Below are 24,976 nucleotides of genomic sequence, written 5' to 3' on the forward strand. Positions count from 1 at the left end.
GTCTTTTTGTCCCCTCTGCGTGGTTATTTATAGGTTTTTGTGCTGACCGCAAAGTTATCTTCCCTATCCTCGTTCTGTTCAGCTAGTCGGGCCTCACTTTGCTAAATCTGTTTCATCTCTATGTTTGTGTTTTCATCTTACTCACAGTTATTATATGTGGGGGGCTGCCTTTTCCTTTGGGGAATTTCTCTGAGGCAAGGTAGGCTTATTTTTCTATCTTCAGGACTAGCTAGTTTCTCAGGCTGTGACGAGGCGCCTAGGTTCTGGTCAGGAGCGCTCCACGGCTACCTTTAGTGTGGTTTGATAGGATTAGGGTTTGCGGTCTGCAGAGTTCCCACGTCTCAGAGCTCGTTCTATTATTTTGGGTTATTGTCAGATCACTGTATGTGCTCTGACCTCCATGTCCATTGTGATTCTGAATTGCCTTTCATAACACCTGGGGTCCTTGAGACGGTCGGCATTCTGGAGGAAGGGGTGATTCTTTCTGCCATCTCCCCTGATTTACGACGGGTTCTTCAGGAATTTCAGGCTGATAAACCTGACCGCTGTCCAGTGGGGAAACTGTTTGTTCCTGATAGATGGACTAGTAAAGTGATTTCTGAGGTTCATTGTTCTGTGTTGGCTAGCCATCCTGGGATTTTTGGTACCAGAGATTTGGTTGGTAGGTCCTTTTGGTGGCCTTCTTTGTCGCGGGATGTGCGTTCTTTTGTGCAGTCCTGTGGGACTTGTGCGCGGGCCAAGCCTTGTTGTTCCCGTGCTAGTGGGTTGCTTCTGCCTTTGCCGGTCCCTGAGAGGCCTTGGACGCATATTTCTATGGATTTTATTTCAGATCTTCCGGTTTCCCAGAGGATGTCGGTTATCTGGGTGGTTTGTGATCGGTTTTCTAAGATGGTTCATTTGGTACCTTTGCCTAAATTGCCTTCCTCTTTTGATTTGGTTCCTTTGTTTTTTCAGCATGTGGTTCGTTTGCATGGCATTCCGGAGAATATTGTGTCCGACAGAGGTTCCCAGTTTGTTTCTAGGTTTTGGCGGGCTTTTTGTGCAAGGTTGGGCATTGATTTGTCTTTTTCTTCCGCATTTCATCCTCAGACAAATGGCCAAACCGAGCGAACTAATCAGACTTTGGAAATTTATTTGAGATGCTTTGTGTCTGCTGATCAGGATGATTGGGTGGCTTTCTTGCCATTGGCCGAGTTTGCCCTTAATAATCGGGCTAGTTCTGCTACCTTGGTTTCGCCTTTTTTTTGTAATTTTGGTTTTCATCCTCGTTTTTCTTCAGGGCAGGTTGAGCCTTCTGATTGTCCTGGTGTGGATTCTGTGATTGTCAGGCTGCAGCAAATTTGGGCTCATGTGGTGGACAATTTGGTGTTGTCTCAGGAGGAGGCTCAGCGTTTTGCTAACCGTCGTCGGTGTGTTGGTTCCCGGCTTCGGGTTGGGGATTTGGTCTGGTTGTCTTTCCGTCATGTTCCTATGAAGGTTTCTTCCCCTAAGTTCAAGCCTCGGTTTATTGGTCCTTATAGGATTTCTGAGATTATCAATCCAATGTCTTTTTGTTTGGCCCTTCCAGCCTCTTTTTCCATCCATAATGTTTTCCATAGATCTTTGTTGCGGAAGTATGTGGTGCCCGTTGTTCCCTCTGTTGATCCTCCGGCCCCGGTGTTGAATGATGGGGAGTTGGAGTATGTGGTTGAGAAGATTTTGGATTCTCATGTTTCGAGGCGGAAGCTTCAGTATCTTGTCAAATGGAAGGGTTATGGGCAGGAGGATAATTCTTGGGTTGTTGCCTCCGATGTTCATGCTGACTATTTGGTTCGTGCCTTTCATTTGGCTCATCCTGATCGGCCTGGGGGCTTTGGTGAGGGTTCGGTGACCCCTCCTCAAGGGGGAATACTGTTGTGAATTCTGCTCTTGGGCTCCCTCCGGTGGTTATGAGTGGTAGTGCTGCTGTCTTTGGTTCGCAGCATTTATCAGGTGTGTCCACTTATTGCAATTTGGACTGGGCTATTTAGTCTTGCTTGATCCTTTAGTTAGTGCCAGTTGTCCATTGTTTTTGGAGGATTCAAATCCCTGACTGGTCTCTCCTGTTTTGCTGTTCTTTTCAACAAAGATAAGTTCTGGCTTTGTTTTTGCTGTCCACATGCTGTGGGTCTTATAGTTCTGTGCATTTTAATGTTTTGTCTTGTCCAGCTTTGTCTGTGTAAGGATTTTTTGCAGCCAAGCTGTATCTCTGGAGATGCAGATATACCCTCCATGTCTTTAGTTAGATGTGGAGATTTGTATTTTCTGTGGTGGATATTTTCTAGTGTTTTAATACTGACCACATAGTACTCTGTCCTATTCTTTCTTTTTAGCTAGAAAGGCCTCCTTTGCTAAATCCTGATTTCAGTCTGCGTATGTCTTTTCCCTCTCCTCTCACAGTCAATATTTGTGGGGGGCTGTCTATCCTTTGGGGATTTTCTCTGAGGCAAGATAGTTTTCCCGTTTCTATCTTTAGGGGAAGTTAGTCCTTAGGCTGTGTCGAGGTGTCTAGGGAGTGTTAGGTACATCCCACGGCTACTGGCTACTTCTAGTTGCGGTGCTAAGTTCAGGGTCTGCGGTCAGTACAGGTACCACCTTCTCCAGAGTACGTCACATGCTGCTCCTAGGCCACCAGATCATAACAATACAGTGTAGAAGAGGAAGATGAATCTAACATGTCGGACTTCAACATGACTCATTCGTGAGTCACAGAGATAGAAGATGACGAGCATTTGGACAACAGCTATTGCGTGCATATGGTTGGCTTTGGCTTAAGTCAGACCAGATCTTTGATTGGCCCTTCATATTATTCTGAATTAAAAAATACACTTAAAAAGTAGTTTTGTTTTATGATGTTGATAAGAAAACAAACTGTAATGCATAAAACATACATTTTTAATAAAATGTAATTATTTTGTAATCAGTACAGATTTTGAGTTATTCACATTGAAGAAATAGATGGTTGTTTGTCACTTAGTGAGTAACGTGGGTCAATGTCTGTTGTGAATTCTGTTGTCGAACTCCCTCCTGTGGTCGTGAATGGTACTTCGGCGAGTTCTGTCTATGGGCTCCCTCTGGTGGCTGTGAGTGAAGCTGCTGCTTCTGAGGTTCCTTACACAGGTGACGTGGTTTATCCTTTGGTTGACTGCTCTATTTAACTCCTCTCAGATCGTTACTCCATGCCAGCTGTCAATGTTTTTGCATTGGTTCAGTTCGCTCCTGGATCTCTCTGGTGACCTGCCTTCTCCTGCAGAAGCTAAGTTCCTGATAATCATTATTTGTTCATTGTTTTCTTGTCCAGTTGGTTTTCATGATTTTCTCTTGCTAGCTGGAAGCTCTGGGATGCAGAGTGGCCCCTCCGCACCGTGAGTCGGTCTTTTTTGCACGCTCTGCGTGGTCTTTTGTAGGTTTTTGTGCTGATCGCAAAGTTACCTTTCCTATCCTCTGTCTATTTAGTAAGTCTGGCCTCCCTTTGCTGAAACCTGTTTCATTACTGCGTTTGTGACTTTCTTCTTTACTCACAGTCAATATATGTGGGGGGCTTCCTTTACCTTTGGGGAATTCCTCTGAGGCAAGGTAGGCTTTATTTTCTATCTCTAGGGCTAGATAGTTCTTAGGCTGTGACGAGGCGCCTAGGTCTGGTCAGGAGCGCTCCACGGCTATTTCTAGTGTGTGTGATAGGATTAGGGCTTGCGGTCAGCAGAGCTCCCACATCCCAGAGCTCGTCCTGTATGAGGTTTAACTATCAGGTCATTCCGGGTGCTCCTAATCACCAGGTCATAACAGTACAGCTGGCCCAAAGTATTAATGCATCTCAATAGAGGGATAAGAGAACTTCTGAGACCATTTTTTTTTCTTTGCACTGTGTTTTGTCTTTCTTTTCCCCTAGACCTTTGGGTGGTTCAGGACACAGGTGTAGATATGGACATTCAAGGTCTGTCCTCTTGTATGGATCATCTCTCTGCAAGGGTACAAAACATTCAAGATTTTGTGGTTCAGAATCCTATGTTAGAGCCTAAAATTCCTATTCCTGACTTATTTTCTGGAGATAGATCTAGGTTCTTGAATTTCAAAAATAATTGTAAACTGTTTCTAGCTTTGAAACCCCGCTCCTCTGGTGACCCCATTCAACAGGTAAAAATCATTATTTCTTTGTTGCGTGGTGACCCTCAAGACTGGGCATTTTCCCTTGCGCCAGGAGATCCGGCATTGCGTGATGTTGATGCGTTTTTTCTGGCGCTTGGATTGCTTTATGATGAACCAAATTCAGTGGATCAGGCAGAGAAAATCTTGCTGGCTTTGTGTCAGGGTCAGGATGAAGCGGAGGTGTACTGTCAGAAGTTTAGAAAGTGGTCTGTGCTGTGCCCTGGCGGCAATTTTCAGAAAGGGTCTTTCTGAAGCCATTAAGGATGCCATGGTGGGATTTCCCACGCCTGCTGGTCTGAATGAGTCTATGTCTTTGGCCATTCAGATCGATCGGCTCATGCGTGAGCGCAAAGCTGTGCACCATCTGGCGGTATTCTCTGAGCATAGGCCTGAGCCTATGCAGTGTGATAGGACTTTGACCAGAGCTGAACGGCAAGAACACAGACGTTGGAATGGGCTGTGTTTTTACTGTGGTGAATCCACTCATGCTATCTCCGATTGTCCTAAGCGCACTAAGCGGTTCGCTAGGTCTGCCATCATTGGTACGGTACAGTCTAAATTTCTTTTGTCCGTTACTCTGATTTGCTCCCTGTCATCCTATTCTGTAATGGCATTTGTGGATTCAGGCACTGCCCTGAATTTGATGGACTTGGAGTTTGCCAGGCGCTGTGGTTTTTTCTTGGAGCCCTTGCAGTATCCTATTCCATTGAGAGGAATTGATGCTACGCCTTTGGCCAAGAATAAGCCTCAATACTGGACTCAATTGACCATGTGCATGGCTCCTGCACATCAGGAGGATATTCGCTTTTTGGTGTTGCATAATCTGCATGATGTGGTCGTTTTGGGGTTGCCATGGCTACAGGTCCATAATCCAGTGTTGGATTGGAAATCTATGTCTGTGTCCAGCTGGGGTTGTCAGGGGGTACATGGTGATGTTCCATTGCTCTCAATTTCACCTTCCACTCCTTCTGAAGTCCCTGAGTTTTTATCAGATTACCGGGATGTATTTGAAGAGCCCAAATCTGGTGCCCTACCTCCTCATAGGGATTGCGACTGTGCTATTGATTTGATTCCTGGTAGTAAGTTTCCTAAGGGCCCTCTGTTTAATTTATCTGTGCCAGAGCACGCCGCTATGCGGAGTTATATAAAGGAATCCTTGGAGAAGGGTCATATTCGTCCGTCGTCGTCACCATTGGGAGCAGGGTTCTTTTTTGTGGCCAAGAAGGATAGTTCTTTGAGACCTTGTATTGATTACCGCCTTCTTAATAAGATCACAGTCAAATTTCAGTATCCTTTGCCGCTGCTGTCTGATTTATTTGCTCGGATTAAGGGGGCTAGTTGGTTCACCAAGATAGATCTTAGTGGTGCGTATAATCTTGTGCGAATTAAACAGGGTGATGAATGGAAGACGGCATTTAATATGCCCGAGGGCCATTTTGAGTACCTGGTTATGCCATTCGGGCTTTCTAATGCTCCATCTGTGTTTCAGTCCTTTATGCATGACATCTTCCGAGAGTACCTGGATAAATTCCTGATTGTGTACTTGGATGACATTTTGATCTTTTCGGATGATTGGGAATCTCATGTGAAGCAGGTCAGAATGGTGTTCCATGTCCTTCGTGCGAATTCCTTGTTTGTGAAGGGGTCAAAGTGTCTCTTTGGAGTTCAGAAGGTTTCATTTTTGGGTTACATTTTTTTCCCCTTCTACTAACGAGATGGACCCTGTTAAAGTTCAGGCCATTTACGATTGGACTCAGCCGACATCTGTGAAGAGCTTGCAGAAGTTCCTGGGCTTTGCTAATTTTTATCGTCGCTTCATCGCTAACTTTTCCAGTGTTGCTAAGCCGTTGACTGATTTGACCAAGAAAGGTGCTGATGTGGTCAATTGGTCCTCTGCGGCTGTAGAGGCTTTTCAGGAGTTGAAGCGTCGTTTTGCTTCTGCCCCTGTGTTGTGCCAGCCAGATGTTTCGCTCCCTTTTCAGGTGGAGGTTGATGCTTCTGAAATTGGAGCAGGGGCTGTTTTGTCGCAAAGAAGTTCTGATGGCTCAGTGATGAAACCCTGTGTCTTCTTTTCTAGAAAATTCTTGCCTGCTGAGCGCAATTATGATGTGCGCAATCGGGAGTTGTTGGCCATGAAGTGGGCATTCGAGGAGTGGCGACATTGGCTTGAAGGAGCTAAACATCGCGTGGTGGTCTTGACGTATCACAAGAATTTAACTTATCTCTAGTCTGCCAAACGGTTGAATCCTAGACAGGCTCGATGGTCGCTCTTTTTCTCCCGTTTTGATTTTGTGGATTCATACCTTCCGGGATCTAAGAATGTGAAGGCTGACGCCCTGTCAAGGAGTTTTGTGCCTGACTCTCCGGGTGTTCCGGAGCTGGCGGGTATTCTTAAAGAAGGGATAATTTTGTCTGCCATTTCCCCTGATTTGTGGCGTGTGCTGCAAAAGTTTCAGGCTGATAGACCTGACCGTTGTCCTACGGAGAAACTGTTTGTCCCTGATAGATGGACTAGTAGAGTTATCTCGGAGATTCATTGTTCAGTATTGGCTGGTCATCCTGGAATCTTTGGTACCAGAGATTTAGTGGCTAGATCCTTTTGGTGGCCTTCTTTGTCACGGGATGTGCGTTCTTTTGTGCAGTCCTGTGGGATTTGTGCTCGGGCTAAGCCCTGCTGTTCTTGTGCCAGTGGGTTGCTTTTGCCCTTGCCGATCCCGAAGAGGCCCTGGACGCATATTTCCATGGATTTTATTTCTGATCTCCCTGTTTCTCAAAAGATGTCGGTCATTTGGGTGGTTTGTGATCGCTTCTCTAAGATGGTCCATTTGGTACCCTTATCTAAACTGCCTTCCTCCTCTGATTTGGTGCCATTGTTGTTCCAGCATGTGGTTCGTTTGCATGGCATTCCAGAAAACATCGTCTCGGACAGAGGTTCCCAGTTTGTTTCGAGGTTTTGGCGGTCCTTTTGCGCTAAGATGGGCATTGATTTGTCTTTTTCTTCGGCTTTCCATCCTCAGACTAATGGCCAAACCGAACGAACTAATCAGACTTTGGAGACATATCTGAGATGCTTTGTTTCTGCTGATCAGGATGATTGGGTGTCTTTCTTGCCTTTGGCTGAGTTCGCCCTTAATAATCGGGCCAGCTCGGCTACTTTAGTTTCTCCTTTTTTCTGTAATTCTGGTTTCCATCCTCGCTTCTCTTCAGGGCAGGTTGAGCCTTCGGACTGTCCTGGTGTGGATGCGGTGGTGGACAGGTTGCAGCAGATTTGGACTCATGTGGTGGACAATTTGACATTGTCCCAGGAGAAGGCTCAACGTTTCGCTAACCGCCGGCGTTGTGTTGGTCCCCGACTTCGTGTTGGGGATTTGGTTTGGTTGTCATCTCGTCACGTTCCTATGAAGGTTTCCTCTCCTAAGTTTAAGCCTCGTTTCATTGGACCATATAAGATTTCTGAAGTTCTTAATCCTGTGTCATTTCGTTTGGATCTTCCTGCTTCTTTTGCCATCCATAATGTGTTCCATAGGTCGTTGTTGCGGAGAAACGTGGCGCCTATGGTTCCCTCCGTTGATCCTCCTGCCCCGGTGTTGGTCGAGGGGGAGTTGGAGTATGTGGTGGAGAAGATTTTGGATTCTCGTGTTTCGAGACGGAAACTCCAGTACCTGGTCAAGTGGAAGGGTTATGGTCAGGAAGATAATTCCTGGGTTTTTGCCTCTGATGTTCATGCTGCTGATCTTGTTCGTGCCTTTCATTTGGCTCATCCTGATCGGCCTGGGGGCTCTGGTGAGGGTTCGGTGACCCCTCCTCAAGGGGGGGGTAGTGTTGTGAATTCTGTTGTCGAACTCCCTCCTGTGGTCGTGAATGGTACTTCGGCGAGTTCTATCTATGGGCTCCCTCTGGTGGCTGTGAGTGAAGCTGCTGCTTCTGAGGTTCCTTACACAGGTGACGTGGTTTATCCTTTGGTTGACTGCTCTATTTAACTCCTCTCAGATCGTTACTCCATGCCAGCTGTCAATGTTTTTGCATTGGTTCAGTTCGCTCCTGGATCTCTCTGGTGACCTGCCTTCTCCTGCAGAAGCTAAGTTCCTGATAATCATTATTTGTTCATTGTTTTCTTGTCCAGCTGGTTTTCATGATTTTGTCTTGCTAGCTGGAAGCTCTGGGATGCAGAGTGGCCCCTCCGCACCGTGAGTCGGTGCGGAGGTCTTTTTTGCACACTCTGCGTGGTCTTTTGTAGGTTTTTGTGCTGATCGCAAAGTTACCTTTCCTATCCTCTGTCTATTTAGTAAGTCTGGCCTCCTGGGGGGCTTCCTTTACCTTTGGGGAGTTTCTCTGAGGCAAGGTAGGCTTTATTTTCTATGTCTAGGGCTAGATAGTTCTTAGGCTGTGACGAGGCGCCTAGGTCTGGTCAGGAGCGCTCCACGGCTATTTCTAGTGTGTGTGATAGGATTAGGGCTTGCGGTCAGCAGAGCTCCCACATCCCAGAGCTCGTCCTGTATGAGGTTTAACTATCAGGTCATTCCGGGTGCTCCTAACCACCAGGTCATAACAAATGTCATTGAAATCCACCAGTCAGTCTCAGTAAAGGATTAGATGATTTATTCATTGTGGTCAGTGATGCTTCCAACATTTGGTGAAATTACATGATTTGTATTGTTTCTACCAAGGCAGGATAATAGATTTTGGCCTAAGTGTTAAGACGTTGAAGAGGAACGAAAAATGATTGTGCATGATGTAAAAGTGAAAATATGAATGTGTTAATGAGTGTTGGGTGTATTTAAGGATTGTCATTTGTCAGGTTTTAATTTACTTGGAGCACTTAGTATTTAAACATTGATAGAGACCCTAAATTGTATTTTTTTTTCATTCATTGAAGAAAAGAGGCAAATTGCCCTCCAGTGTGATAGCTTTATCCTAGTGTGAAGAAGATATTTCTGTACCTAAGTTGCCATTTGAATAGCAAAGTGATAAAGTTAGATCAGCAACAGAATCATCCATCTCCTAATCCATATAAAAATATAAATTTTTCATATTTATACAGTTCCTTGATATTATCACAGATGTTGTGAGCATTGCATAACTCTTCATACTGCTCATAATCACAAAGAGGATTTAGGTATTCTTGTTTTCTTTTCTTCAATGATTTGCCCCAAAATTTTGGCTGCTTCCATAGCACACCCCCAATGGATGGTGAGGCCAAAACCACCATGCCCGTAGTTGTGTATGATCTATGGGAAAGAAAAAACATGAATAGTCCTATAATATAGCGGTATATATTGTATAGTACAAACTAGTAGAGACTACATGAATGCTAATTGTACAGAGGACAGCTACATTAAAGGGAGAGGTCCTCATGGAAGTCTTTGCCACTCAGCACAGAAGGGCCAGTTGTTTGGGTCGTTTCCCTATGATCTTGCTTGCCGTTTCTCTGAAGGGGGTTAACCTAAACAGATTCTTACCACCAACAGTGAAAGGGAAGGGACCAACCACTTGGCAAATTAGATTTAATGTTGATAAATGTAGAGTAATGCACCCAGGACAGAGTAATTCTATTGCTGCATATACATTAAAGTATGAGAGTATAGTCGGGACTACAAAACAGGAGAAGTACTTGGGTATTCTCGTTACAAATAAACTGAGCAGCAGTACTCAATGTCAAGCAGCAGCCCCAAAAACAAACAGGATTTTAGGGTGTATAAAAAGAGAGATAAAATCCTGCAATCCCAACATATTATTGGCCCTTTATAAATCACTTGCCAGGCCAAACCTAGAATATGGGATCCAGTTTTGGACACCACATTTTAAAAAGGATATTCAGAAGTTAGTGTGGCACCTCTGGAGGTCCAGTCGCCACAGAGGTACTGCACCTCAGCCAGAGGTGTGGTACTCCGCTCTCGGGTAAAGAGGGGGCACTACCCGAGACCCACACTAGCATCCAACACTACACCACTCCAGGCCAGGGGTCAGGGTGGACCCTATTGAGGGAGGGCCCCATCTCAGGCTGGAAGGGGAACTAGGTAGAGGGTGTGGGCGGAGAGAGTGACAGTAAAAGGGAGGAGTTAGTCAGTCAGTTAGGGAGTTGGTGGGGAGGAGTGGAGAAGAGCAGACATGGAGAAGCTCCTGAGAGGAGAAGAAGGGGTCCTAGGGGCCTGGGAAGTGAGGAATCCACCTTGGGCACAATAATCCATGCCGACCATAGTCGGGTGGAAGGACCAGGTCGCATGGGAAAACCAGCCCCCAGAATAGTGGAGAACTACAAGGATCAGCTAGCAAGCCGGAGGCTGTGGTAACTGTATGTGCCACAGCCACATCCACACATACTTGCTGAAAAGGCAGCCACATAGGATCATGGGGACCAGGAGGACATCACCCGACAGGATTCTAGGCTGCTGGCTTGGGACACTGTGTGTGAAGCGCAGGTCAGGAGGGCGAAACCAGCACAGACAGACGGCCAGGGAAGGAACATAAGAAAGGGAGTCTCAGGAAAGTGAACTCCAAATGACCTGAGAGCTGGCTGGACCACAGACCCGGAGGACGCAACACCCAGCTGGGGACTGCATCTAAGAACTGTGAGTAAAGTGTGGAAACTGCACCCTGCTGTGTCCTCAGAATTATTTATTGTGTCACCTGCCCTGCACTATAACATTCACCATCATTGACTTTAACTCTTTAACTGCCCTGAGGCCTAGCTCTGCCCATGGAGAGCTGTAACATCTTTGCTGCATTACCAACTGCCCTAGTGGACCTGAACTGCAGCATCGGCCATTTCCCTATTGCCAAGCACCACGGGTGGCGTCACAAACAAATCCCCTATAAACTTTAAATTTCCCCCCTCATTTCAATCTTTTATTGGACGCCCAGGACCACGGACCGGGTCACTGCTGCCGTGACAACCCCCTCTAGAACCGTTGGATTATTACAAGGGATGGAAAGCCTCTCATATGATGAGATGTGTGGTCAGTACACAGGACTGGCACACGACTTATTCTTTCCAAAGACCATACTAAGGACTAGGGGGCACTCGTTACATGGAGGAAGAAAGGCGATTCCGGCAGCTAAATAGAAAAGGGTTCTTTACAGTTAGAGCAGTCAGACTGTGGAATGCCGACCACAGGAGGTAGCAATGGCAGACACTATAACAACTTTTAATAAAGGGCTGGAAGATTTCCTCAGTATATATAACATTGTGGATTATAGTTAATTTAGCAATAAAATGAATAATTGGTGGAGAAAGGTTGAACTTGATGGACCTAGGTCTTTTTTCAACTATGTAACTATGGATGAGTACCTTCTCTCTAAGGGCCTCATAGCAAATATCTGGCTTTATATTATAGTATGTAATCCAGTTACAACAGAAATTGCACACACAATAGATTTAAGGCCTCCACACCAAACCAAACAATATCATTAGGATAAACCATCAATCTGCTGTATATGCGGGCCTCCCAATGTTGGAGGCAGATGATAGGGAGGAGATGATGGAAGGGAGATAAGTGTCACGCTCACGCCCTGACTGGTGGGTGCGAGCTCGGGGGGGTTTGTGGCCCCACTGTGCCACGAACCAGACTACCCTGGAAGGGGTGTAACTATGACAGCTGCCTTGGTCTTCACTGGAGCCTCTGATTGTGAGGTCAGACTTGTGTGGCAGGCAGCTGCCAGGTGCTACTCCAGGGTGGTGTCTGGCTGTGGCTGCTGATCCCACTTGGAGAACAGGAACACTAGGACAGGTGCAGGCATCAGGCAGGACTGGCAGATGAGCACAGATGAAACTCAGACGCGTAGGCTGGCACGGCTGAGACACAGGGCTGGCATAGACACAGGGCTGGCAGGGACGGCAGAGACACAGGGCTGGCAGGAACGGCAGAGACACAGGGCTGGCAGGAACGGCAGAGACACAGGGCTGGCAGGAACGGCAGAGACACAGGGCTGGCAGGAATGGCAGAGACACAGGGCTGGCAGGAACGGCAGAGACACAGGGCTGGCTGGTGTGGTGTATGAAGGAACAGGTTTGGGCCTGTTCACACAAGAGGTGCAGGTATGGATGCAAGCTGGAAGGAAAGGAGTATGAAGAAACAGGTTGGGACCTGTTCACATGGGAGATGCAGGTATGGATATGAATTATGAAGGAAAGGAGTATGAAGAAACAGGTTGGGATCTGTTCTCACGGGAGATGCAGGTATGGATATGAAGTATGAAGGAAAGGAGTATGAAGGAACAGGTTGGGACCTGTTCACACAGGAGAAGAAGTGCAAGGCTGCAGATAGGAGCGGAAGAGCAGCAAGAGATAGCGCAGCAACAAAAGCTAAGCAAAGTGGAACCGCAAGGAATGTGGAGAGGAGCTGCAGCAAGAGATTTCTGCAGAAGCTAAGCAGAGCGGAACCGCAAGGAATGCGGAGGGGAGCTGCAGCAAGAGATTACTGCAGCAGCAGAAGCTAAGCAGAGCGGAGCCACAAGAAATGTGGAGAGGAGCTGCAGCAAGAAATTCCTGCAGCTACAGGAGCAGAGCAGAGTAGAATGGAGCAGAACCGCAGGAGTGCGGAGCAGAGGTAAAGCTGCAAGAGAGCGGAGCACAGGCAAAGTCACAAGAGCCGCAAGAGTGCAGAGCATAAACAAATAGAAAGGATGCAAGGAAAGACACAGCAGGGAAGGAAGCCACAGACAAGGAGACAGAGGTAGGACAAAGTTCAGACAAGGTAAAGGAACAAAACAAGGTACATGAACAAAGACACAGGGACCAGGATATTCTGCCTCCTGGAGGGCGGACAACAAGATCAAGGCAAGAACACTCAGAAAAGCCTCTAGAGAGGGAGTAACACAGAGCAAGGCCTGGCAAACTCAGAAGCTAAACACAAACTGAGCTAACATATTGCACAGGCCCAGTCCACTGGGTGGAGCTGCACTAAGTACTGAAGGCCTTTTGGTAATTGGTCAGGAACAGATTAGACAGGTGCACCTGATTACTGTAAGAACCAGAGAGTTCAGGCGCCGCCCCCCTATGCACACAGCCAGGAAGCATGCAGAGAGCAGAGGCACAGAATATGGAGCTGGCAAGAAACAGAAACCACATCATGGCCTGGAGCAGTGGGTAAGATAGTGTGAGAGATGAGAGGCCATGCCGTGATGCCAGCAGAGTTGTTGCAATGAGGGTCTAGCAATGTAAAGGATGCATTTACTCTGCATGAATTTGGGGATAAGGAGCGCTCATTGTTAAAAGGCTGTTTAGTGTAAACAGGCTATCAATCACCGACAAATAATCAAAACACTCGTTCATTGGGTAAAATGATCTTTTGGCTGGCTTAAAAAAAATCACTGTTCTCAGCAGCACATCATCCTAAGTAAACTGGAACTGTGCTACCACGTATCATCATAGCCTATGCATATTGAATGGTCTATTGCTGATTGTTCCGTAGCAAAGCCCTCCATGTAATGTACAGGATAAGCAAGCACGTGATTATTGTCTTGCCCTATCTCTCCCAGTTAGGATAAAGTAGGATAAAGGACAATAAATGTTATATACAGCTTCAGATTGTTAGCAGACGTTCTGGATGAAATGCATACAAAGTATAGTGAGCATAATAATATTGGCGCTTTCTTTGTCAAGGCATTATTGCCTAGAATGTCTACTTACATCACTCCTTACAGCTCCAGATGCTAAGGGCTCTCTCTCCAACCGTACTTTGGAGCGAGCTGGTCTCAGTCCTGCCCACTCGTGCACAATTTTTGCATTCTACAAAGGTGACAGAATAGCACACGTATCAGCCATAATATAATTTAGATAGGTAGGTATATGCTCTGCTTTAGTTACCCAACGACACAGTATTAGTCAAAAAGGTGTAAATGCAAAAAATGTATGGGATGAACCATGTTGTCCACTAACGCCTGTCAGGAGCATGCTGGACTTAAACTTACTTGATCCTTTGCTCTCTAAAAATTAAACAATGGCAGCTGTCTCACTTGTGTTTTGTGTCTTGTGTACAATTATTAGACAAGTGACTATTTTGACCATATCATCATTTTTGGCAGATTCTACAACTCCAAGCTGTATAAGCCTGGATGCTTATTGGATGAAGCAGATCAGGTGATGTGTATTCGTGTAATGAGAGAGGGTGCAGTATAAGGATATCAAAATTATTTATCAAGTTGTGCAGAATTATTAGGCAACTTGTTTTCCTCAGGCAAAATGGGCCAAAATGGAGATGTAACTGACCCTGAAAAGTCAAAAATTGTATAGTCTTGCAGAGGGATACAGCACTCTCGAAATTGCTAAGACTTTGAGACCTGATCACAGAACTATCAAATGTATTGTTGCAAATCTTCAACAGGGGCGCAAAAAACATGTTGGGAAAATGCACATTAACTGACAAAAATTTCAGAATAATCAATCTTGAAGCAACTAAGAACCTATTATCCTCAATTTCTGCCATATTCCAGTGCTGCAACCTCCCTGGAGTACCCAGAAGTACAAGGTGTTGAGTGCTCACAGACATGGCCAAGATAAGGAAGGCTGAAACCCGACCAGCACTTAAGAAGATACAGAAGATGAAACGTCAAGACTGGGCCAAGAAATATCTGAAGACAGATTTTTCAAAGATTTTATGGACTGCCGAGATTAGACTCTTGACGGATCAGATGGATGGGCCCGTGACTGGATCACTAACGGGCACTGACTTCTACTTCAACTCAGACTCCAGAAATGTGGAGGTAGAGTACTGCTATGGGTTGGAATTATTAAAGATCCAAGTCTCCATGGCTTGGCTAGCCAGCAAAGACCTTACAGATGAAAGAATAATGGCATGGTCCCTTCCACACCTGAGCTCAACCCTATTAAGAACTTGTGGGCCCTTCTTAAATGGGAGATTTAAGGTGCAGAAAAACAGTCCACTTCTCTGAACAGTGTCTGGGACATTGTGGTTAGTGCTACCCAAAAAGGTGATTGTCAACAGATTAAGAAACTGACAGACTCCATGGATGGAAGTCTTATGACTGTTATTGAAAACGATGGTGGTTATATTGGTCACTGATATATATTTTTTAAATGTCAGAAATTTATTTTTGCACATTTTGAGCTGTTTGATTATTATTCTCACTTTAACCCATTTATGACCAAGCCAATTTTGAACTTAATGACGGAGTCAAATTTTACAATTTTGACTACTGTTAAATTATAAGGTAATAACTGTGGAACTCTTTAAGGGATCCCATTCATTCAGAGTTAATTTGTTCGTGACATATTGCACTTCATGATAATGGTAACATTTCTTCCATATGACTTGCGTTTATTTGTGAAAAAATGGAAATTTGCAAAACATTTTAAAAATTTTGCAATTTCAAACATTTAATTTTTACTCCCTTAAATCAGAGCGTTATATTACACAAAATAGTTAATAAATAACATTTCCCACATGTCTACTTTACATCAGCACAATTTTTTAAATATAATAATTTTTTTTTGGATGTTAGAAGGGTTAAAAGTTGACTAGCGATTTCTCATTTTTCCAACAAAGTTTACAAAACCTTTTCTTTAGAGACCACATCAAAATTTTTGGCATGCGTTAGCGATGTTCTGTAATTTTGTGACGGACCTCGAACGCTGTCTGCAGCGTTTTTGGGTCCGTTCTCACTAGCACAGATCAGGCATCTGTGCTAGCGCAATCGCTAAACGCGATCCCTTTTTGGACATTGCGTTAATGCAGTCTGTTAGCGTATGCGCTAAACGGACTGCACCTAGCTTTACTGTTGTCGATGGATCAGGCAGCATAAATCTCCTGAAAGGTTCTCTGAGAAACTTAAAAAGTCTACAGAAAGGGTAATAAGTGAATATTCAGATTTCTTACCTTTAGGCTAGGTACCAGTTTACAACATTCTTCCCAAATCCAGTCATGATCACTGGACACTTCCTCCTCATTCCAGTTTCCCAGTTGATAAATGCCTCCCAAAGTCACCAGCTGAGATCTTCATGCACAGAAGACAAGAAAATGTATAAGATAACTCTTTATCCATAAAGATTACAAACTGAAGCCTACAAGAGAGATTTTTAGCTTTTGTAAATGTAATATTAGCAGTTATGCATTTCATGTAGGACTCACCCTGGAATGATATAAGGAGTTGTATATACTCCTGTCTTCAGATCATGGGTCAGAATAAAATGCTTCATCCATGGAGCAGCCACCTATGGCACAAAAAAAGAAAAACCAATAGGATGACTACATTTACTTAGGGACAAATGTCATGGCATTAAAAGGACCAAGTGTTATAAGCAATACATCACCCACAAGAATTCAGCATGGTTGAGAATTGGTGGTCTGTCAGACACATTAGTGTGTTTTAACATGGGCAGATTGTTTTGCTTGAAACAATGATCAAAGAACAATATATTATGTCAATCACCACTCAGCTTCATTTACATGGAAAAATCATCGAACTGCATGTTTATTTTAATTTAATCACTTGTATAGGGACATAATATTCCACTGCACTTCACAGATATCTTCTCACTTCCCATTGGGGTTCACAAGCTAAGTTCCCTATCTGTATTTTTCTGGAGCGTGGGAGGAAACCGGAGTATCCGGAGGAAACCCACGCAAACTCAGGGAGAAAATACAAACTCCTTCCAGATGTTGTCCTTGGATGTGACCAGTGATCATAGGCATACAGTTTCATTATTGTTGGCAGCTCATCTCTGTTAATATGGACTCATGTGCTGGTGTTATGTTTTAATGACGCTGTTGAGCAACATAATGTTGATTACCAGATATCTTTCCATTGTCCAGCTGTCTAAAACAAACATTTGCCTGGTAATGGACTCCTGTGAGGGGGGTTTTAGGCTAGGGTCACATTGCGTTAGCAGCAGCCCGCTCAGCACATACGCTAACGGGCTGCTGCTAGCGCAAGTGCCTGCTCTACATCACGCTAGTGCAGATGGAGCTTCTGCTAGCTCCATCTACGCTAGCAGTGACGGACCCGGAAACGCTGCAGCCAGCGTCTCGGGTCCGTCACTCAAATGACGGCACATCGCTAGCGCACGCCCAACGTTACACCGCGTTATGCAGCGGTGTAATGTAGTCCATTAAACGGACACCCGAAACGCAATGTGACCCCAGCCTTAATCTGCTCCCCTATTTCTTTATCAAGTAGCTTAGGGGAATGCCTTAGATCATTATCCGGCTGCATAATGAAATTTGCATAATTCAGGAGTTCATTAAGTGCTAACAAACATGTATCCCAAAACAGAGCCTAAAGAAAGCACAAAAAAATTAAAGGGGTTGCCTCATAAAATGATTAAAAATGCATAGTTTTGTAAAAACAAGCAGCTTTGCCATTATCTCTTTTTAAAAATTCTCTCTATTCTTAAGAACGGAGGGATTTCTAATTCTGTAGTCTACTGCTCATTGGCTAGGCTACCTTTGCAGTCTTTGAGGTGGCCAGTTTTCTAGACAAGGAGTGCCACTATGCTTTAAAATCTGTAAGTGCTGCTCTGAAGCCATCCGGATCACTGGATCCAGCCAGCTTCAATCTACTATATAATTGTCTAAGGGGTACTTCCGTCTGTCTGTCTGTCCCAGATATTCATTGGTCGCGGCCTCTGTCTGTTACGGAAATCCAACTCGTTGATTGGTTGCGGCAAAACAGCCACAACCAATCAGCGACGACCACACTCCAGCGCCAAAATGGCCGCTCCTTCCTCCCCGCAGTCAGTGCCCGCTCCATTATCCCCTCCAGTCAGCGCTCACACAGGGTTAATGGCAGCGCTAACGGACCGTGTAATGCTGCAGTGTAACGCACTCCATTAACGCTGCTATTAACCATATGTGACCAAATTTTTACTATTCATGCTGCCTATGCAGCATCAATAGTAAAAAGATCTAATGTTAAAAATAATAAAAAAAATAAACAATCATTATATACTCACCTTCCGCCGCCTTTCCCGCTCCTCGCGAAGCTCCGGTGACCGCTCCACGCAAGCAGCAGGTTCCGGTGGCAAGGATGGTATGCGAGAAGGACCTGCCATGACGTCACATCATGTGACCGCGACGTCATCACAGGTCCTGCGCCCATACCAACCCTGGGATCGGAAGCTGCCGCGTGCACCGCACACAGGGCCAGGACTTCAACGGGCTTTCGGAGGGTGAGTATCTATTTATTTTTTATTTTAAGTCTGTATATTATGTGGCTCCCTGCTCTATACTCCGTCGCTGTGCAATATACTACGTGGCTGGGCAATATACTACGTGGCTGGGCAATATACTACTTGGCTGGACAATATACTACGTGGCTGGGCAATATACTACGTGACTGGGCAATATACTACGTACGTGACTGGGCAATATACTACATGGCTGGGCAATATACTACTTGGCTGGGCAATATACTATGTGGCTGGGCAATATACTACGTGGCTGGGCAATATACTACGTGGCTGGGCAATATACTACTTGGCTGGGCAATATAATACGTGGCTGGGCAATTACTACTTGGCTGGGCAATATGCTACATGGCTGGGCAATATACTACGTGACTGGGCAATATACTACGTGGTTGGGCAATATACTACGTGGCTGGGCAATATACTATGTGGACATGCATATTATAAAATACCCGATGCGTTAGAATCGGGCCACCATCTAGTGTCCCTATAATTTTCCCATTCTGCACTGACGAAGTAGCATGAGAGAGCACACAGTTCAGATCAGCGTTGTGACCATACTGCTGGTGCAAACTGAAAATCTTCATGAGCGAACAACTACTGTATCATCAAGTAAGAAGCAGGGAGCTGAGGAAAGGTGTGCTCCTGAAGAAAGAAGATTACACTATCTCCTTAATATAAAAAAATAATATTACTGGTAGAAAATAAAGCTATGTTTAAAATATATGCAAAGTTAGGTCTCGAGAATGGAACCCCTATGGTGCATGCCGTATAACATGTACAGGAACTTTAAAAAGAAACTATAGTTGAAACAGTTTTCTTCAATATATCAATAGGTTGCCTGCTAAAGGGCAAAAGAATTCTATGAAAAGGGGATGGTGGAGGAGGATGGAGATACCATATATATTCGAGTATAAGCCGAGTTTCTCAGCACATTTTTTTGCTGAAAATGTTCCCTCGGCTTATACTCAAGTCATTGTCCCAGAAGATGGCGAGGGATGGGGAGCTGCGGAGCAGCGGGTCACAGGAGGCAGGAGCCAGCTGCTGCGGCTAAAGCTTGTGCCCGCTGATGAAGAGAAACAAATATTCACTGCACTTTTGCAGACAAAGGAAAAGTTGTCTCTGAATTATGAGCCAATAAAAACTTTACGGACATGAATAGAAATGTAAAACTTCCCCACCCATAAGTGTTATTTGATCATTATGACACAGAGGTTACAAGACAACATGGATACCACTGTCACAAAATGGAATCTGTTCTCTCACAAGCACTTTATTCATTATTCATTAAATGTGGGTATATGTACATGTAATGTAGTGTGAGTGTATTAATATCCTCACCTTCCATTTCTCTCTGAAATCCAGCGCCGTTCTTTTCTTCTCAATGATGTCACCGCAATTGCTACTAGCCGGCTAACTCTATGCTCCATTACATTACATGTGTATATACAGTACAGACCAAAAGTTTGGACACACCTTCTCATTTAAAGATTTTTCTGTATTTTCATGACTATGAAAACTGTACATTCACACTGAAGGCATCAAAACTATGAATTAACACATGTGGAATTATATACCGTATATACTCGAGTATAAGCCGACCCGAGTATAAGCCAACCCCCCTAATTTTGCCACAAAAAACTGGGAAAACTTATTGACTCGAGTATAAGCCTAGGGTGGAAATGCAGCATTTACCGGTGAATTTCAAAAATAAAAATAGATCATTATTTCCCCATAGCTGTGCCATACAGTGCTCTGCACCGTTCATATTTCCCCATAGATGTGCCATATACGGTGCTCTGCACCGTTCACTGTGCCCCATAGATGTGCCATATACGGTGCTCTGCACCGTTCACTGTGCCCCATAGATGTGCCATATACGGTGCTCTGCACCGTTCACTGTGCCCCATAGATGTGCCATATACGGTGCTCTGCACCGTTCACTGTGCCCCATAGATGTGCCATATACGGTGCTCTGCACCGTTCACTGTGCCCCATAGATGTGCCATATACGGTGCCCTGCACCGTTCACTGTGCCCCATAGATGCTCCACATAAATCTCTGCCGCCGCCGCTGCTGCAATAAAAAAAAACAAAACACATACCTCCCTTGATTGCAGCTCCCGGCGTCTCGTTCCGGCGCCTCCATCTTCCCGGCGTCTCTGCTCTGACTGATCAGGCAGAGGGCGCCGCGCACACTATATGCGTCATCGCGCCCTCTGCCTGAACAGTCAGAGCGCAGACGCCGGGAAGATGGAGGCGCCGGCCAGGAAGATGGAGCGACGCTCGGCGGCTGGAACGAGGACAGGTGAATATGCTATACTTACCTAGTCCTGGCGATCCTCGCGCTGTCCCTCTGCCTGGTCTTCGGTGCCGCAGCTTCATTCTCTATCAGCGGTCACCGGCACCGCTGATTAGAGAAATGAATAGGCGGCTCCACCCCTATGGGAGGTGGAGCGGCTTATTCATTTCTGTAATGAGCGGTCCCACGTGACTGCTGAAGAGGGGAAGAAGCTGCAGCACAGAAGACCGTGGGACGGCAGGGACAGCGCGAGGATCGCTGGGACTAGGTAAGTATGCCTCAGCGCCCTCACCCCCTCACCCGCCGACCCTGCCACCCACCTTGACTCGAGTATAAGCCGAGAGGGGCACTTTCAGCCCAAAATTTTGGGCTGAAAATCTCGGCTTATACTCGAGTATATACGGTACTTAACAAAAAAGTGTGAAACAACTGAAATTATGTCTTATATTCTAGGTTCTTCAAAGTAGCCACCTTTTGCTTTGATGACTGCTTTGCACACTCTTGGCATTCTCTTGATGAGCTTCAAGAGGTAGTCACCGGGAATGGTTTTCACTTCACAGGTGTGCCCTGTCAGGTTTAATAAGTGGGATTTCTGGCCTTATAAATGGGGTTGGGACCATCAGTTGTGCTGTGCAGAAGTCTGGTGGATACACAGCTGATAGTCCTACTGAATAGACTGTTAGAATTTGTATTATGGCAAGAAAAAAGCAGCTAAGAAAAGATAAAGAGTGGCCATCATTACTTTAAGAAATGAAGGTCAGTCAGTCCGCAAAAATTGGGAAAACTCTGAAAGTGTCCTCAAGTGCAGTGGCAAAAACCATAAAGCGCTACAAAGAAACTGGCTCACATGAGGACCGCCCCAGGAAAGGAAGACCAAGAGCCACTTCTGCTTCTGAGGATAAGTTTGTCCAAGTCACCAGCCTCAGAAATCGCAGGTTAACAGCAGCTCAGATTAGAGACCAGGTCAATGCCACACAGAGTTCTAGCAGCAGACACATCTCTACAACAACTGTTAAGAGGAGACTTTGTGCAGCAGGCCTTCATGGTAGAATAGTTGCTAGGAAACCACTGCTAAGGACAGGCAACAACCAGAAGAGACTTGTTTGGGCTAACGAACACAAAAAATGGACATTAGACCAGTGGTAATCTGTGCTTTGGTCTGATGAGTCTAAATTTGAGATCTTTGGTTCCAACCACCGTGTCTTTGTGCGAGGCAGAAAAGGTGAACGATTGGACTCTAGATGCCTGATTCCCACCGTGAAGCATGGAGGAGGAGGTGTAATGGTGTGGGAGTGCTTTGCTGGTGACACTGCTGAGGATTTATTCAAAATTGAAGGTATACTGAACCAGCATGGCTACCACAGCATCTTGCAGTGGCATGCTACTCCATCTGGTTTGTGTTTAGTTGGACCATCATTTATTTTTCAATAGGACAATGACCCCAAACACACCTCCAGGCTGTATAAGGGCTATTTGACCAAGAAGGAGAGTGATGGGGTGCTACCCCAGATGACCTGGCCTCCACAGTCACCAGACCTGAACCCAATCAAGATGGTTTGGGGTGAGCTGAACCGCAGAGTGAAGGCAAAAGGGCCAACAAGTGCTATGCATCTCTGGGAACTCCTTCAAGATTGTTGGAAGACCATTCCCGGTGACTACCTCTTGAAGCTCATTAAAAGAATGCCAAGAGTGTGCAAAGCAGTCATCAAAGCAAAAGGTGGCTACTTTGAAGAACCTAGAATATAAGACATAATTTCAGTTGTTTCACATTTTTTTGTTAAGTATATAATTCCACATGTGTAATTTATAGTTTTGATGCCTTCAGTGTGAATGTACAATTTTCATAGTCATGAAAATACAGAAAAATCTTTAAATGAGAAGGTGTGTCCAAACTTTTGGTCTGTACTGTACACACATTTAACAAATAAAAAAAGTAATGGCAGTGCTTCTTTAAGTAGAAAAAGTCTTGACGGATCCTGTTCTTCCCCAATTCATTTGAGGCCCATCTAGGCACATTTTGGAGAGGTGTGTCTGCAGAATCAGCGTGCCATCTGAATGAGGCCACCTTGTCACTAGTGGATGGGGTTACACTATTTTGATCAAGACTGAAAACGAAGTATATAAAAAAATAGACCAAAATGGGGCTGCACACGTTTAGTATTAAATTTAAAGTACAGGGTCACAAATACACTTTGATCAATACACATACCTATATTTACACCCTATGTGTCAGCACCATGCAATAAATTAATTACATATGTTCCACTACAGCTACATACATTAAAAACGTAAGATACCGTATTTTCCGGCGTATAAGACGACTGGGCGTATAAGACGACCCCAACTTTTCCAGTTAAAATATAAAATCTCAAAAGTCGGGGGTTGTCTTATATGCCGGGTGTCGTCTTATAGGGTGGGTGCGGAGCAATCTGCGGTCGAAGTATATAGTGGGGGGAGTGGTCCTGATGACGAGGTGAGGGAGCGCCTCACCAGGAAGGTGTAAGTGAAGCAAACTGTCAGCGTCTGGGATGCCAGGGTTATGCAAATAAGAGAGAGAGCGGTGCTGTGCCTAGAAAAACACTCCTCTTTCACTAATCTGGCTCACCCTTGTATCCTATTATCTCTTTCTCTGCCTCTGCTTCACTTACACCTTCCCGATGAGGTGCCCCCTCTCCTTGTCATTGGGGTCGCTCCTCCCACAATATGCGGCGACCGCAGATTACTCCGCACCTGCCCTATAAGACGACACCTGGCGTATAAGACGATACCCGACTTTTGAGAAGATTTTCAAGGGTTAAAAAGTAGTCTTATACGCCAGAAAATACAGTACTTAGTTAACATTTTTTGATCAAAAAGTGCAAAAGCCATCCAACCACGTCAAGGTTTGTCTTTAATATGGATGTCCTAATCACTTATGTCTCATATGGAATTCATGTATTCATTTATTGCAGATGCATAGTGTGTATACAGTGGTTACGGAAAGTATTCAGACCCCTTTAAATTTTTCACTGTTTCATTGCAGCCATTTGGTAAATTCATAAAAGTTCATTTTTTTCTCATTAATGTACACTCTGCACCCTATCTTGACTGAAAAAAACAGAAATGTAATCATTTTTGCAAATTTATTAAAAAAAACAACTGAAATATCACATGGTCATAAGTATTCAGACGCTTTGCTTAATATTGAGTAGAAGCATCCTTTTGAGCTAGTACAGCCATGAGTCTTCTTGGGAATGATGCAACAAGTTTTTCACACCTGGATTTGGGGATCTTCTGCCATTCTTCCTTGCAGATCCTCTCCAGTTCCGTCAGGTTGGATGGTGAACGTTGGTGGACGGCCATTTTCAGGTCTCTCCAGAGATGCTCAATTGGGTTTAGGTCAGGGCTCTGGCTGGGCCAGTCAAGAATGGTGACAGAGTTGTTCTGAAGCCACTCCTTTTTTATTTTAGCTGTATGCTTAGGGTTATTGTCTTGTTGGAAGATGAAGGTCCAGAGCACTCTGGAAGAGGATTTCATCCAGGACAGCTCTGTACTTGGCCGCATTCATGCTTCCTTCTATGACAACCAGTTGTCCTGTCCCTGCAGCTGAAAAACACCCCCATAGCATGAGGCTGCCACCACCATGTTGGGATTGTATTGGGCAGGTGATGAGCAGTGCCTGGTTTTCTCCACACATACTGCTTAGAATTGTCACCAAAAAAGTCTATCTTCTTCTCATCAGAGCAGAAAATCTTATTTCTCATAGTCTGGGAGTCCTTCATGTGTTTTTTTTTAGCAAACTCTATGAGGCCTTTCACGTCTCTTGCACTGAGGAGAGGCTTCCATCCGGCCACTCTGCCATAAAGGCCCGACTGGTGGAAGACTGCAGTGATAGTTGACTTTGTGGAACTTTCTCCCATCTCCCTACTGCATCTCTGAAGCTCAGCCACAGTGATCTTGGGGTTCTTCTTTACTTCTCTCACCAAAGCTCTTCTCCCACGATTGCTCAGTTTGGCTGGACGGCAAGGTCTAGGAAGACTTCTGGTGGTCCCAAACTTCTTCCATTTAAGGATTATGGAGTTCACTGTGCTCTTAGGAACCTTGAGTACTGCATACATTCTGTTGTAACGTTTGCCATTTCTGTGCCTTGCGACAATTCTGTCTCTGAGCTCCTTGGCCAGTTCCTTTGACCTCATGATTCTCATTTGATCTGACATGCACTGTGAGCTGTGAGGGCTTATATAGACAGGTGTGTGCCTTTCCAAATCAAGTCCTATCAGTTTAATTAAACACTGCTGGACTCCAGTGAAGGAGAAGAACTATCTCAAGCAGGATAACAAGGAAATGGACAGCATGTGACTTAAATATGACTGTGAGCAAAGGGACTGA

The 24,976-nt window shown here is 45.0% G+C and overlaps 1 protein-coding gene across 5 annotated transcripts in view; it reads right to left on the minus strand.

The window, feature by feature from the left end:
- Positions 1–8,746: 8,746 nt before the first annotated feature.
- The window catches only part of DAO (D-amino acid oxidase), a 102,180-nt gene continuing 85,950 nt past the window's right edge, over positions 8,747–24,976 (minus strand). For all 5 annotated transcript variants that reach the window (XM_069759709.1, XM_069759728.1, XM_069759717.1 and 2 more), the window contains 4 exons: positions 16,251–16,333; positions 15,999–16,116; positions 13,793–13,891; positions 8,747–9,392 (listed from right to left, as the gene is read on the minus strand). In XM_069759709.1, the coding sequence (XP_069615810.1) occupies positions 9,264–9,392; positions 13,793–13,891; positions 15,999–16,116; positions 16,251–16,333 (429 nt within the window). In that variant the 3' untranslated portion in view covers positions 8,747–9,263. The remainder of the gene's footprint in view (positions 9,393–13,792; positions 13,892–15,998; positions 16,117–16,250; positions 16,334–24,976) is intronic.

Source organism: Ranitomeya imitator, chromosome 1, assembly GCF_032444005.1.
Source record: "Ranitomeya imitator isolate aRanImi1 chromosome 1, aRanImi1.pri, whole genome shotgun sequence".
Classification (NCBI taxonomy): domain Eukaryota; kingdom Metazoa; phylum Chordata; class Amphibia; order Anura; family Dendrobatidae; genus Ranitomeya; species Ranitomeya imitator.